The sequence below is a fragment of the Somniosus microcephalus genome, chromosome 4 (assembly GCF_052327205.1).
Source record: "Somniosus microcephalus isolate GS21.2 chromosome 4, FLI_Smic_1.0, whole genome shotgun sequence".
In the NCBI taxonomy this organism is placed as follows: Eukaryota; Metazoa; Chordata; class Chondrichthyes; order Squaliformes; family Somniosidae; genus Somniosus; species Somniosus microcephalus.
Genome location: NC_140990.1, coordinates 124,720,427 through 124,736,208, shown reverse-complemented (window position 1 = coordinate 124,736,208; position 15,782 = coordinate 124,720,427). Strand labels below are relative to the sequence as shown.

At 50.4% G+C, this 15,782-nt stretch overlaps 1 protein-coding gene and 1 pseudogene across 2 annotated transcripts in view; one reads left to right on the top strand and one right to left on the bottom strand.

Annotated features, from left to right (window-relative positions):
* The window catches only part of LOC147119745 (uncharacterized), a 420,036-nt pseudogene that overhangs the window by 172,543 nt on the left and 231,711 nt on the right, over positions 1-15,782 (bottom strand). The gene's annotated exons all lie outside the window — the stretch shown is intronic.
* The window catches only part of LOC147119748 (uncharacterized), a 49,155-nt gene continuing 45,489 nt past the window's right edge, over positions 12,117-15,782 (top strand). Inside the window, exons 1-2 of the mRNA XM_085985207.1 lie at positions 12,117-12,388; positions 13,640-13,972. Coding sequence (XP_085841333.1) covers positions 13,734-13,972 — 239 coding nt within the window. The 5' untranslated portion in view covers positions 12,117-12,388; positions 13,640-13,733. The remainder of the gene's footprint in view (positions 12,389-13,639; positions 13,973-15,782) is intronic.

Below are 15,782 nucleotides of genomic sequence, written 5' to 3'. Positions count from 1 at the left end.
ATCCCATTGAGAGAAAATTCATCAATAATTCTCACAGAAACCCAAGTACACGGGCACTCTGCCATGGTTCTGTCCTGGATGTGATTAATAACAGATTTCAAGCCCATGCAGTCACTGGAGTCTCAGCAGGTGGGGTGAATTTCTTCCTACACACAGGATATTGAAACAGCCTCTCTCCAGTATCAATGCGCTGATCGTGCATCAGCTGCTTTGAACTTTGAAAGATTTTCTCACATTCAGAGTATTTACAGCAACAGTTCTCAATGTGGACACTCTGGAATGTCAACAGTTGGGACAACGGAGTGAATCCCTTCCCACACGTGAAGTATCTAAACGGTCTCTCTCCGGTGTGACTGTGCTGGTGTGTCAGTAAATGGGATGGTCGATTGAATCATTTTCCACATACAGAGCAGTGAATGGATTCTCCTCCTTACGAACATGTTAGTGCGGGAATAGATGAGATGAGCGAGTGAATCTCTGTCCACACTCAGCTGGTGAACAGACTCTCCTCGGTCTGACTGTTTCGATGAGTTTGCACCTCAGACGGGCAACTGAATCCATTCCCACATTCCCCACATTTACACTGTTCATTCAGGAGGGCGCACGAGTCTCACAGGCTAGACAATTTGTTAAAAGTGGATCCACACACAGAACACTTGTCCTGTTTCTCCCCGCTGTGATTGGTGCTTTTTCCTTCTTTATCCAAAGTCTGATGATATTCAGGTCCTGATAATCCGATTAATCTGTCAGATCTTGATGCCATGTTTGGATTCAGTTTCCACTGCAGATCCTCCCCCTCTAATACCCTGCAAATGGGGTTTACAACAGGATAGATCTTCAGAACAGACAAATCTAGTTTCTATACAACATTCTTTCCCCTCCTGTCCCTCCTAAGCTGTAAATTCCCCATTCTACACACTCTCCCTTCATCCTTACTGTCTAGAAACAACATTCATCACATCATCTGGGATTTTGTGTCTCCCCTTCCCTCCAGAAGGAACTGAATCTGGCTGGGTGCAATTAGTTAACCTCTACATTTTGGTAGGAAGAACGAGGAGAGGCAATATAAACTAAAGGGTACAATTCTATAGGGGGTGCCTGAACAGAGAGACCTGGGGGTTTATGTGTACAAATCATTGAAGGTGGCAGGGCAGGTTGAGAAAGCAGTTTAAAAAGTATACGGGATCTTGGGCTTCACAAATAGAGGCATAGAGTACAGAAGCAAGGAAGTTATGATGAACTTCTATAAAACACTGGTCCGACCTCTCTGGAGTTTAGAAGAATGAGAGGTGATCTCATTGAAACATACAAGATTCTGAAGGGGATTGACGGGGTAGGTGCTGAGAGGTTGTTTCCCCTGGCTGGAGTGTCTAGAACTAGGGGGCATAGTCTCAGGATAAGGGGTAGGACATTTAAGACCGAGATGAGGAGGAATTTCTTCACTCAGAGGGTTGTGAATCTTTGGAATTCTCTGCCCCAGAGGGCTGTGAATGCTGAGACTTTGAGTGTGTTCAAGGCTGAGATAGATAGATTTTTAGACTCTAGGGGAATCAAATGATATGGAGACCGGGCGGGAAAGTGGAGTTGAGGTCGATGATCAGCCATGATCTTATTGAATGGTGGAGCAGGCTCGAGGGGCCGTGTGGCCTACTCCTGCTCTTGTTTCATGTTCTTATGTTCTCATGACCTCAACAGGAGTATTGTGTCCAATTCTGGGCACCACACTTTAGGAAGGATGTGAAGGCCTTTGAGATAGTGCGGAAAAGATTTGTTCCAGCAAAAATGGTTCCAGTGATGAGGGACTTCAGTTACGTGGATAGTCTAGAGAAGCTGGGTTTGTTCTCCTTGGAGCAGAGAAGGTTGAGAGGAGATTTGATAGAGGTGTTCAACATCATGAGGGGTCTAGACAGAGTAGATAGAGAGAAGCTGTTCCCATTGGCAGAAGGGTCAAGAACCAGAGGACACTGATTTAAGGTGATTGGCAGACGAACTAAAGGTGACATGAGGAAAAACTTTTTTACGCAGGGAGTGGTTCGGATCTGGAATTCACTGCCTGAAAGGGTGGTGGAGGCAGATTCAACTGTGGCTTTCAAAAGGGAATTGGATAAGTACCTGAAGGAAACATGTTGGCAGGGCTCCGAGGAAAGGGCGGGGGAGTGGGACTCGCTGAAGTGCTCTTGCAGAGAGCCGGCACGGGCTCAATGGGCCTCCTGCTGGGCTCTAACGAGTCTATGATTCGATGATTCTAGAACCTCACCATCAGCCGACTCAGTGAGTGTCAGCAGTGACAGCAGTCCAATCCTGCCCTCAATTCACATCCATACACTTCCCAGTTGATGTCACTGGATCTCCATCAAGAGCAGGGGCAGTGGCTAATTCTTACTCTTAGTGAGCCCAGTGGTACTGAGGATAATTATAGCCCCTGAACTGCTGCCTTGTCAGAGATCAACTAACAGCCCAGACCAAGGATTGAACTTGGTACCTTCTTAGTCAGTAGTGCAGAGTGTTTTAAAGTGGAAGGGGGAGGGGGAGCACAGAATATTTAGAAAGAAATAATTCTCCACCTTTAAACAAAACCTTCATTACACTGCAAAATTCTGAAGACTTTCAATATTAAACAACAAGTCAAATGGATCATCAAAAACAGTGAGACATTTTAGAAAGGCTCAAGTCACTGAAACAGACAGGTTGACAATCACTGCACAGTACAGAAGGGAGCGACTGTTAATGGGAGCTCTGTTAGTGAAGTCTGCAGACACTCCAAGATAAACGGGTCTGTCCCTTCAACTATAAATAGGCAGAGAAAGGGGAGTCCCAGTCCCTATAAATATCTGGCCCATTCCCCCAGGCAGTGTGAGGAGGAAAAGCGCGCGGTCTCTTTATATCCTGACCCAGCGGGAACCCGCTGCGTGGGGGCGGGGCCTGGGGAACCCGCACTGTGTGGGGGCGGGGCCTGGGGAACCCCCTCTGCGTGGGGGCAGGGCCTGGGGAACCCCCTCTGCGTGGGGGCGGGGCCTGGGGAACCTCCTCTGTGTGGGGGCGGGGCCTGGGGAACCCACTCTGTGTGGGGGCGGGACCTGGGGAACCAGCTGTGTGTGGAGGCAGGGCCTGGAGAAGCCCCTCTGTGTGGGGGCAGGGCCTGGGGATCCTGCTTTGTGTGGGGGCGGGGCCTGGGGAACCCCCTCTGTGTGGGGGCAGGGCCTGGGGAACCCGCTCTGTGTGGCGGCGGGGCCTGGGGAATCACCTGTGTGGGGGCGGGGCCTGGGGAACACGCTCTGTGTGGGGGCGGGACCTGGGGAACCCGCTCTGTGTGGGGGCGGGGCCTGGGGAACCGCTCTGTGTGGGAGCAGGGCCTGGGGAACCGCTCTGTGTGGGGGCAGGGCCTGGGGAACCCGCTCGGTGTGGGGGCGGTGCCTGGGGAACCCCCTCTGTGTGGGGGCAGGGCCTGGGGAACCCGCTCTGTGTGGGGGCAGGGCCTGGGGAACCCGCTCTGTGTGGGGGCAGGGCCTGGGGAACCCGCTCTGTGTGGGGGCGGGGCCTGGGGAACCCGCTCTGTGTGGGGGCGGGGCCTGGGGAACCGCTCTGTGTGGGAGCAGGGCCTGGGGAACCGCTCTGTGTGGGGGCAGGGCCTGGGGAACCCGCTCGGTGTGGGGGCGGTGCCTGGGGAACCCCCTCTGTGTGGGGGCAGGGCCTGGGGAACCCGCTCTGTGTGGCGGCGGGGCCTGGGGAATCACCTCTGTGTGGGGCGGGGCCTGGGGAACACGCTCTGTGTGGGGGCGGGGCCTGGGGAACCCGCTCTGTGTGGGGGCGGTGCCTGGGGAACCCGCTCAGTGTGGGGGCGGGGCCTGGGGAACCCAATCTGTGTGGGGGTGCGGCCTGGGGAACCCGCTCTGTGTGGGGGCGGGACCTGGGGAACCAGCTGTGTGTGGAGGCGGGGCCTGGAGAAGCCCCTCTGTGTGGGGGCGGGGCCTGGGGATCCCGCTCTGTGTGGGGGCGGGGCCTGGGGAACCCACTCTGTGTGGGGGCAGGGCCTGGGGAACCCGCTCTGTGTGGGGGCGGGGCCTGGGGAACCCGCTCTGTGTGGGGGCAGGGCCTGGGGAACCCGCTCTGTGTGGGGGCAGGGCCTGGGGAACCCGCTCTGTGTGGGGGCGGGGCCTGGGGAACCCGCTCTGTGTGGGGGCGGGGCCTGGGGAACCCGCTCTGTGTGGGGGCAGGGCCTGGGGAACCCGCTCTGTGTGGGGGCAGGGCCTGGGGAACCCGCTCTGTGTGGGGGCGGGGCCTGGGGAACCCGCTCTCTGTGGGGACGGGGCCTGGGGAACCCGCGCTGTGTGGGGGCGGGGCCTGGGGAATCCGCTCTGTGTGGGGGTGGGGCCTGGGGAACCCGCTCTGTGTGGGGGCAGGGCCTGGGGAACCCGCTCTGTGTGGGGGCAGGGCCTGGGGAACCCGCTCTGTGTGGGGGCGGGGCCTGGGGAACCCGCTCTCTGTGGGGGCGGGGCCTGGGGAACCCGCTCTCTGTGGGGACGGGGCCTGGGGAACCCGCGCTGTGTGGGGGCGGGGCCTGGGGAATCCGCTCTGTGTGGGGGTGGGGCCTGGGGAACCCGCTCTGTGTGGGGGCAGGGCCTGGGGAACCTGCACTGTGTGGGGCGGGGCTTGGGGAACCCGCTCTGTGTGGGGGTGGGGCCTGGGGAACCCGCTCTGTGTGGGGGCGGGGCCTGGGGAACCTGCACTGTGTGGGGGCGGGGCTTAGGGAACCCGCTCTGTGTGGGGGTGGGGCCTGGGGAACCCGCTCTGTGTGGGGCGGGGCCTGGGGAACCCGCTCAGTGTGGGGGTGGGGCCTGGGGAACCCGCTCTGTGTGGGGGCGGGGCCTGGGGAACCTGCACTGTGTGGGGGCGGGGCTTAGGGAACCCGCTCTGTGTGGGGGTGGGGCCTGGGGAACCCGCTCTGTGTGGGGCGGGGCCTGGGGAACCCGCTCAGTGTAGGGGCGGGCCCTGGGGAACCCACTCTGTGTGGGGGCAGGGCCTGGGGAACCCTCTCTGTGAAGGGTCCACTTACATCGAGACACCAAATCCTGGGACAATTTACATTGAGACACCAACTCCAACTAGCACTAACACTGTGACACCAAATCCAGGGACCACTTACACTGTGACACCAAATCCAGGGACTACTTACACTGAGACACCAAATCCAGGGACCACTTACACTGAGAGACCAAATCCAGGGACCACTTACACTGTGACACCAAATCCAGGGACCACTGACACTGAGACACCAAATCCAGGGACCACCTACACTGAGTCTATAAAATGTGAATCAGAAAGCCTCAGTCTGGGGAATGGGCATGGAGGTGAAATCAGCTCCAGTGAGGGTGAAAGGTGGGTAATGGATGAAGATATGTCAGTGGAATCAGATGGTGTCTGGTGGGGTCTGGTGACAGGTTATTCTCACAAGCTCTTTTCAGGCTGGCTGATGATTGGATGTAACCAGAACAACACCTGGATCTGCCTGTTCATGTCGCAAAGTCCCAAAATCTGATGATCCTGATGTCTTTTTCTGTGGCAAATGTAGAGATGTGAAAGAAGGGAGGCAATCAGGCTCGGGCCAGAAAGAAGGTTCCTTGAATGAACAATTCATGAGGCTGTTTTCTGACTCATCTGCCTGAGGTTAAAACACCATGAAATGAAAGAGAACATGTCTAGTGACACTGGCGTTGTCAATAGTGGTTTCTATCCCTAATCACTGTCTCATAGCCTAACATCCTAACCCGAACCCCAGCCCCTAAACCCTAACCAAGGATTACTGACAGGGATCAATGGAGGAGCTAAAAACCGGATAAAGGAAGTATTTGAAACAATTATCTCGAATAAAGAAATAGTGCAAGGTATGTTAGTAACAAGAAATTAAATCAAAGAGACCATCAAAATCAGCAATGACAATTACAAAGATCAGAACATTTTAAAGGCGATCACATGCAATATGTGTGGGTGAGTTTTTACTAAATCGGATCCAAAAAGGGTTAAATGATACAGAAAATAACGGATTTCAAATCTTATGCAGGATAGTTCTATAAAGGGGCGGACACTGCAGTTCAGTCTATAACACCCACAAGCCGTGTACTCAAACAGAACAAGCTTGGGGTTAGATGTGGTGGAAAGTGAACTAGGTGAGAATCTTTATAATCCAGAGTAAGAAATGCCCCAAAATGGAACAGTCAGTAACAGAACATCAATGTGTCTCCTCTAAACATGGAGAAATCAAATATTCAATACACTGAACAATAGCAAAATACTGCAGATGCTGGAAATCTGAAATAATGAGAGAAAATGCTGGAAATACTCAGTAGGTCAGGCAGCATCTGTGGAGAGAGAGACAGAGTTAACGTTTCAGGTCTGTGACCCTTCGTCAGAACTGGAGAAAGTTAGAGATGTAACAGATTTTAAGCAGGTGCAGAGGCAGGGGAAGGCGGAGGGGAGGAAAGAATAAAAGGGACGGTCTGTGATTGGGTGGAAGGCAGGAGTGGTGAAATGTTACAAATGGGGATGGCAGAATCATCAACACCTGCTGCCTGAAAAAATAGGGGCAGAGGTTATAGTCTGAAACTGTTGAACTCAATGTTGAGTCCAGAAGCTGTAATGTGCCTAAACAAAAGATGAGGTGCTGTTCCTCGAGCTTACATTGAGCTTCTTTGGAACAGTGTAAGAGGCCAAGAACGGAGAGGTCAGAGTGGGAGTGGAGTGGAGAGTTACAGTGACAGGCGACCGGAAGCTCGGGGTCACCCTTATGGACTGAACAGAAGTGTTCCGCAAAGTGGTCACCCAATCTACGTTTGGTCTCCCCAGTGTAGAGGAGATCGCATCATGAGCAGTGAATACAGTACACTAAATTACAAGAAGTACATGTAAATTGCTGTTTCACCAGGGGCCCTGGACAGTGGGAAGGGAGGAGGTAAAAGGTCAGGTGTTGCATCTCCTGCACTTGTATGGGAAGGTACTGTGGGGAGGGGAGGGGCTGTTGGGGGTGATTGAGGAGTGGACCAGGGTGCTGCAGAGGGAGCGGTCCCTTCGGAATGCTGAAAGGGGAGGGAAAGACGCGTTTGGTGGTGGGATCACGCTGGAGGTGGCGGAAATGGTGGAGGATAATCCATTGAATGTGAAGACTGGTGGGGTGAAACTGAGGACAAGGGGAACCCTATTGTGGTTCTGGGAGGGAGGGGATAGGGTGAGACCGGAAGTGCTGGAAATGGAACGGACACAGTTGTGGGCCATGTCAACCATGGTAGAGGGGAATCCTCAGTTGAGGAAAAAGGAAGGCATATTATAAGCACCAGTATGGAAGGTGGCATCGTCAGAACAGATGCGGCGGAGATGAAGAAACTGTGAGAATGGAATAGACACTTTACAGGAAGTGGGGTGGGAGGAAGTGTAGTCCAGTTAGCTGTGGGCTTACAGCGGATGTTTGTCACTAGCCTATCCTCAGAAATGGAGACAATGAAGTCGAGGAAGGGAAGGGAAGAGTCAGAGATGGACCATGTGAAGGTGAGTGGAGAGTGGAAATTGGAAGCAAAGTGAATGAAATTTTCTAGTTCAGGGTGAGAGCAGGAAACGGCACGAATACAGTCATCAATGTACCAGAAAAAGAGGTGAGGGAGGGGACCTGAGTAGGACTGGAACAAAGAATGTTCCACTTATCCCATGAAAAGGTAGGCATAGCTAGGGCCCATGTGGGTTCCCATAGCAACACCTTTAATTTGAAGGAAGCGAGTGGAGTCAAAGGAGAAGTTGTTCAATGTGAGATCAAGTTCACATGCCTGGCGGAGGAGGGTGGTGGTGGTTGGGGACTGGTTGGGCCTCTGTTCAAAGAAGAAGTGGAGTACCCTCAGGCTGTCCTGGTGGGGGATGGAGGTGGATAGGGATTGGATGTCCATAGTGAAAAGGAGACGGTTGGGGTCAGGAAACCGGAAACTGTTCAAATGGCGGAGGGCATTGGAAGAGTCGCAACTGTAGGTGGGAAGAGACTGGACAAGGGGAGCAAAAATAGAGTTGAGATAGTAAGAAATCAGTTCCATGGGGCAAGAACAGGCTGAAACAATGGGTCTACAAGGACAGCCCGGTTTGTGGATCTTGGGAAGGAGATAGAAGTGGGCAGTGGGGGGTTGGGGGACTATGAGGTTGACGGCCATGGAGGGAAGATTTCCAGAGGAGATGAGGTCAGTGACAGTCTTGGAAGCAATGGCTTGATGGCTTGATCTTTGGTAGTGGGGTCATGGTCCAGGGGGAGGTAGGAGGAGATGTCAGAGTTGGCGTTCAGCCTCCACACAGTAGAGGTCAATTTGCCAAACAGCAACAGTGCCACCCTTGTCAGCAGGTTTAATGACAATGTTAGGGTTGGATCGGCGAGAACGGAGTGCTGCAAGTTCAGAGGGAGGTAGGTTGGAGTGAGTGAGGGGAGCATAGAAATTGAGAGGGCCGATGTCACACCAACAATGAAAAGGTCTAGAGAGGTTAAGAGGCCAGAGGGAGGGGTCCAGGTAGAGCGTGAATTCTGAAAGCGGGAAGTGGGCACGGAGAGAAAGGCGATGGAAAGAGCTCAGCATCATGCCGAGCTCGAAGTTCATTGAGGTGGGGGCGTAAGGGGATGAAGCTCAGGCCTTTGCTGAGGACTTATTGCTCATCAGCAGAGAGGAGAAGGTCAGAGCGGATAGTGAAAATACAGCAGGGGGTTGTAATGATCAATAACATGTCATTCTATAGTGGACACTAGGTGGAGCCGTAGAGCTGTGTAGAGCTGTATTAAGACTAGACTACCCAGCTGTATGTATATTAAGACTACATTACCCATGAGGCACTAGGCTACCCACAAGGCAGCAGTCAAGATGGAAGCCTCTACAGATACTGTACCTAGTCCACATGTGCTCAATAAAAGGTCTAGCAAAAGCTAGCTGTGTTCATAATAAGAATGTCTAGTTATTAATGAACATAACATGGTACCAGGATGGTGAAGATCTGCTGAAAATTGTGAAAAGCGAAATGGAGAATTTGAAGCCACCAGAGCGTTTTAAACTCACAGGAAACATCGACTACAATTGGCAGACTCTTAAACAACAATTCGAACTCCACATTGCAGCCATCGGATTCGGTACGAAGCCAGACGCAAGGAAGATAGCGTTGCTGCTTACGGTTGCAGGCCCACAGGCAATAGAGGTATTTAATACATTTGTATATAATCCAGAGGAGAACAGAGAAAAATTAGAAGATGTGCTAAAAAAATTTGATGCACATTGCTCTCCCAAAAAGAATGAGACCTATGAAAGATACATGTTCTGTTCTCGAACACAGCAGCAAAATGAGACTTTTGATAGCTTTATAACTGATCTGAAACTGAAAGCACAGACATGTAATTTCTCTGAGCTCAAAGCATCCATGATTCGTGACCAGATTGTGTTTGGTATTCATGATAAAAAAGTCAGGGAACGTCTGTTGAGAGAAACCGAACTAAATTTGGAAAATGCGGTGAAAATATGCCAAGCCAGCGAGCTAGCTCGAAAGCACGCGAAGACTTTCAGTGAAATCAATCATGATGCGATTGTAATGAGTGATAATGCTGCTGTCGGTGCTGTGTCCTACAAGGGGAAGAAACGTGGGCAGAACAGAAATGAAAAGCAATCGGAGGATGAAATTTTTAATTGTAAACGCTGTGGTTACAAACACCAGTTAAAACAATGCCCAGCGTTTGGAAAAATGTGCACAAAGTGTAATGGAAAGAATCACTTTGCCAAACAATGCCTTTCAAAAGTAAAAACAACGAAAGGGCAACAAGTTAATGTGATTGAGGACACTGATTTAAGTGAGACATTTTTTGTAGGAATGCTGTCATATGACAATATCAAAAAGGGTACAGAAAATGTGCAGCCCTCAGAAATGGACAATGCTGAACACAATGTTAATGCAGTAAAAGAGGACAAATGGATGATCCCACTGCAGGTAAATGGAGCATTAGTTACCTTGAAACTAGACACTGGGGCAAAAGCAAACTTAATCAGTATGAGTGACATTAACAATATGAAAGAAAAGCCCAAAATACAGAAAAAGTCAGTACTACTGAAGAGCTATAATGGACAGAAAATAGATAGCTTAGGTGTATGCAGACTTAAAGTGACAGTCAAAGACAAAGTGCATCATTTCATGTTTTCTGTTGTGGCTGAAAGACTTGATTCGATACTAGGTGACAAAGCTTGTGAAGACTTAGAACTGGTCAAGAGAGTCAACCATATAAACTGAGCCATAAGCAGACCAGATGACTCAGGTGATGAAGCAGAGAGTCCATCAAGGATGAAAAGGCCAAAGGGTATCCATGGCTTCAAAAAGCCCAGTTTCTCCAAGAAGAAAGAAAAAGACTTTAAGGTCAAAGAGAAGCCAAAGGAAGAAAAGCACAAAGAGGAAAAACACAAGGAGAAAAAGTCCAAAGATATAACCGCAGCAAATGTTGTTAAGCAGTGGAAAGAGAAAAAGAAAAAGAAGAAGCCTGCACCAGAGCAGGAAGCAGTTCCGGTGGATACTCCTTCTTTCCTCAGGCCAATCTTTGGTGTTCCATTAGCCGAGGCTGCTGAGAGGACTATGCTGTATGATGGGATCCAGCTGCCAGCAGTTTTTCGAGTGCATTGACTACATTGAGAGTTATGGCATGAAGAGTGAAGGAAACACTGAAACCCTCTCCAAGCAAAGATCGCAAGGAGACCTCGATCTGTATAAGAGCAGATTGATGACAATGCTGCAACTGCATCGTCATTCAACGCCAGAACAATCTCATGAAGACACATCAGACTTACCCGTGTTGAGAAGATCCACATGTGAAGTAAAAAACCCTGATAGACTTAATCTTTGAGTACAATGTAAAGCTTTGAAAATGTGTTGACTGTTTTGAAAATGTTTATGTTTATAGAGCACTAACAAAAGTGTTACTGATATTATCTTTATTGTTTTCTTGAAAGTTGATTGATATTGATTTTGTTAAACCTCAAAGAAAGGGGGATGTAATGATCAATAACATGTCATTCTACAGTGGACACTAGGTGGAGCCGTAGAGCTGTGTAGAGCTGTATTAAGACTACACTACCCAGCTGTATGTATATTAAGACTACATTACCCATGAGGCACTAGGCTACCCACAAGGCAGCAGTCAAGATGGAAGCCTCTACAGATACTGTACCTAGTCCACATGTGCTCAATAAAAGGTCTAGCAAAAGCTAGCTGTGTTCATAATAAGAATGCCTATTTATTAATGAACATAACAGGGGTGAGATTGGAAGAAGGGATGGTGTCAGAAGAACGTGAAGGGGAAGAAGGTTCTGGAGGGGCGTTGGTGTCCAAGAGTTGTTGAAGCTTGCGATCCTTGACAGCTGAAAGGAAGAAAAAAAGTTTCTTATTGAAGCACCAGATGAGGCAAAGGATGAAATGGAACTGTGGACCAGGACAGCTCTGAGACAGAGTGAGTTGGTGCTGCTGAAGAGAGAGGTCGAGAGTGTTCATGTGGCAACGCATGGCGTTGAGTGTGGATCTCAGGATGCGGCGAGAGCAGTGGTTCAACATTGAGTTCAACAGTTTCAGACTATAACCTCTGCCCGTATTTTTTCAGGCAGCAGGTGTTGATGATTCTGCCATCCCCATCTGTAACGTTTAACCACTCCTGCCTTCCACCCAATCACAGACCGTCCCTTTTATTCTTTCCTCCCCTCCGCCTTCCCCTGCCTCTGCACCTGCTTAAAATCTGTTACATCTCTAACTTTTTCCAGTTCTGATGATGGGTCACAGACCTGAAACGTTAACTCTGTCTCTCTCTCCACGGATGCTGCCTGACCTGCTGAGTATTTCCAGCATTTTCTGTTGTTACTGAATACACTGTGTTTGAAACAAAGCTGATTTATTCAATATTTATACAGAATATTAATCTCCAGTCCAGATATAGGGTTCTAAAGATCAGCAGAAACACATTCTAACTGCTAGAATGAACATGGTTCAGTGCTCAATGCAATCCCAGCAAATCCTGTTCTATTCACTAATGCGGTCTTTAAATGGCGGGGCTTTTACCCAACATTCCCCGCGGGTGAGAATGTGCCGCACCCAGACTACAGGAGCACAGTGCGCAGGCGCGGAACCGCCAGGGTTTGCAGCATGCGCGCTGCGTGTCATTGCGGAAGGCTTTGGATACGGATCAGGTCCTGATAAATTACTGAGAAGAGGCCGGATGGAGCAGAGTACTGGACCGGCGGTGGGCTTTACAAACAACTAGTGTAGGCTGCAAGCCCTGAATAATAACCTGAAGGTCCCGCGTTTGCAGCTTTGAGGCTTCTCCCGGTCACAGGCCCAGGCGAACGGCCGCCATCTTGATTCAGTGAGTAGCAAAGCGCATGCGCAGATATTTTGGTCAGGAACAGAGAGTGGGCGGGGCTTCAGTGTCTGTTCCCAACCGGGTCCCAGTGCCCGGGAGTGAAAGCATTGACACAGTTATTTGATTCAGACTCTCCACACTTCGGATTTCTCACCAGCTCTCCTGAAGGTGCTGGTAAACGCAGAGCATATGGTTAACATCCCACACAACTGTAACAAAAGAGCCCCAGAACTGGCCCCCCTTGTACCGTCCCAGTGTTGGAATCCCGGTTTACAGTCCCAGGGCTAGAATCCCATGCACAGTCCCAGAGTTGGAATCCCCATGAACAGTCCCAGGGCTGGAATCCCCGTGTACAGTCCTAGGGTTGGAATCCCCATGTACAGTCCCAGTGTTGGAATCCCCATGTACAGTCCCAGGCTAGAATCCCCACGTACAGTCCCAGGGTTGGAATCCCCATGTAGAGTCCCCGTGTTGGAATCGCCATGTACAGTCCCAGGCTAGAATCCCCATGTACAGTCCCGGGGTTGCAATCCCCATGTACAGTCCCAGGGCTGGAATCCCCATGTACAGTCCCAGGCTAGAATCCCCATGTACAGTCCCAGCGTTGGAATCCCCATGTAGAGTCCCCGTGTTGGAATCCCCATGTACAGTCCCAGGCTAGAATCCCCATGCACAGTCCCGGGGTTGCAATTCCCATGTACAGTCCCAGGGCTGGAATCCACATGTACAGCCCCAGGGCTGGAACCCTCAGCAACACCGAGTGCGGTTCTCAGGCCCTGAGTCAGAGCCGCCGGGCCTCAGCAACAACGAGTAGGAACGGCGATATATGCCCAAGTCAGGGTAGTGTGTGACTTGGAGGTGAACTGGGAGGTGATGGTGTTCCCATGCACCTGCTGCCCTTGTCCTTCTAGGTGGTGGAGGTCGCGTGTTTGGGAGGTGCTTTCAAAGTTCTAGTGGAGTTGCAGATGTATAAAGTCGCTCTCCTTCACCCCTCCTCCTCCCGCCTCACTCTCTTTCCTCCCATAGAGGCCAGAGTCTTGTGTAGGCCCAGACCGGGTGGCGGGTTCCCTTCCCTGAAGGACATTAGTGAACCAGTTGGGTTTTACAACAATCCAGCAGCTTTCATGGTCATTTTTTTCCAGTGCCGGCCCCACAAGTTTCCAGATTCATTCAGCTCAATTTCACAACCTGCCTTTGTGTTTTTGTGGGTTCTCGCTCACCCTCCCTTTTTCCTGTTTTAAATTCATTTTACAGGGTGTTAAAAGGGGAGGATTTGCAGACTGGAAACTCAAACCAAACATCACTTCAAGATCGGACAGAGTCACTTGATTCATCAGGGCCTTTGAACATGGAAGCAGAAAGCACCGTTCAGAGCGGGGAGAAACCGTACACGTGTTCTGTGTGTGGACAAGGCTTCAGTCGATCCTCTGGCCTGTCGAGACACAAGTGCAGTCACACCGGGGAGAAACCGTGTAAATGTGGGGACTGTGGGAAGGGATTCAACTACCCGTGTGAGCTGGAAACTGATCGACGAGTTCACACTGGAGAGAGGCAGCTCACCTGCACTGAGTGTGGGAAGGGATTCACGTGTTCATCCAACCTGCTGAGACACCAGCGAGTTCACACTGACGAGAGACCTTTTAAATGCCCGGACTGCGGGAAGTGCTATAAAAGTTCCAGGGAACTGACGTCCCATCAACGTGTTCACACTGACGAGAGACATAGAAACATAGAGATAGGAACAGGAGTAGGCCATTCGGCCCTTCGAGCCTGCTCCGCCATTCAATGAGATCATGGCTGATCTTCGTCTGAGATCATAGCTGATCTTACCAGTTCAGTACCCCGTCCCCGCCTTTTCTCCGTAACCCTTAATCCCCTTAGCCTTCAGAAATATATCCAATTCTCTCTTGAAAATATTTATTGAATTAGCCTTCACAGCCCTCTGTGGCAGGGAATTCCACAGGCTCACCACTCTTTGAGTGAAGAAATTCTTCCTCATCTCTGTTTTAAATGATTTGCCCGCTATTTTTAGACTGTGGCCCCTGGTTCTGTGCTCCCCGGCCATTGGAAACATTCTCTCTGAATTCAGCCTGTCCAGGCCTGCCATAATTTTATATGTTTCGATGAGATCCCCTCTCAATCTTCTAAACTCCAGTGAGTACAAGCCCAAACTATTTAATCTCTCTTCGTAGGTCATTCCCGCCATTCCAGGTATCAGCCTGGTGAATCGCCGTTGCACTCTTTCCATGGCAAGAACATCCTTCCGCAGATGGGGCGACCAAAACTGTACACAATACTCCAGATGCGGTCTCACCAGCACCTTGTACAGCTGTAGTAAGGTATCCCTATTCCTATACTCGAACCCCCTTGATATGAAGGCCAACATACCATTTGCCTTCTTAATCGCCTGTTGCACCTGCATGCTCTCCTTCAGTGACTGGTGCACAAGAACACCCAGGTCCCTCTGCACTTCCCCATCTCTCAATCTATTGCCATTTAGATAATAATCTACCCTCCTGTTTTTACCCCCAAAGTGGATAACCTCGCATTTATCCACATTATAGTGCATCTGCCACGTATCCGCCCATTCCCCCAACCTGTCCAAATCGCACTGTAGCCTCCTGACATCCTCATCAGAGCCCACCCCTCCTCCTAGTTTAGTGTCGTCAGCGAATTTGGAAATATTGCATCCAATTCCCTGATCCAGATCATTTATATATATATTGTGAACAGCTGGGGTCCCAGGACAGATCCTTGCGGCACCCCGCTGGTCACTGCCTGCCACTCCGAAAACGAGCCGTTTATTCCAACTCTCTGTTTTCTATCCGCCAGCCAGTTCTCTATCCACGTTAATACTTTGCCCCCAATCCCATGAGCCTTAATTTTGCATGATAATCTTTTGTGTGGAACCTTATCGAAGGCTTTCTGGAAGTCAAGGTACACCACATCCACTGGCTCTCCCCCATCTATTTTACCAGTTACTTCCTCAAGAAATTCCAGCAGATTAGTCAAACACGATTTACCCTTTGTAAATCCATGTTGACTCTGTCCGATCCTTTCCCCATTTGTCAAGTGCTCCGCTATTTTATCCTTAATAATGGACTCTAGCATTTTGCCCACAACCGATGTAAGGCTTACTGGTCTATAATTCCCTGCTTTCTCTCTACCCCCCTTTTTAAATATTGGGGTAACATTAGCTACCCTCCAATCCACGGGTACTGTTCCCGAGTCAATGGAGTTCCGGAAGATGATCCTTAGAGCATCTGCTATCTCCAGGGCCACCTCCTTAAGTACCCTAGGATGTAGTTTATCAGGCCCCGGGGATTTGTCGGCCTTCAGTCCCCTCAACTTACCCAACACCATATCCCTAGAGATACTAATTTCTGTCAGCTCCTCC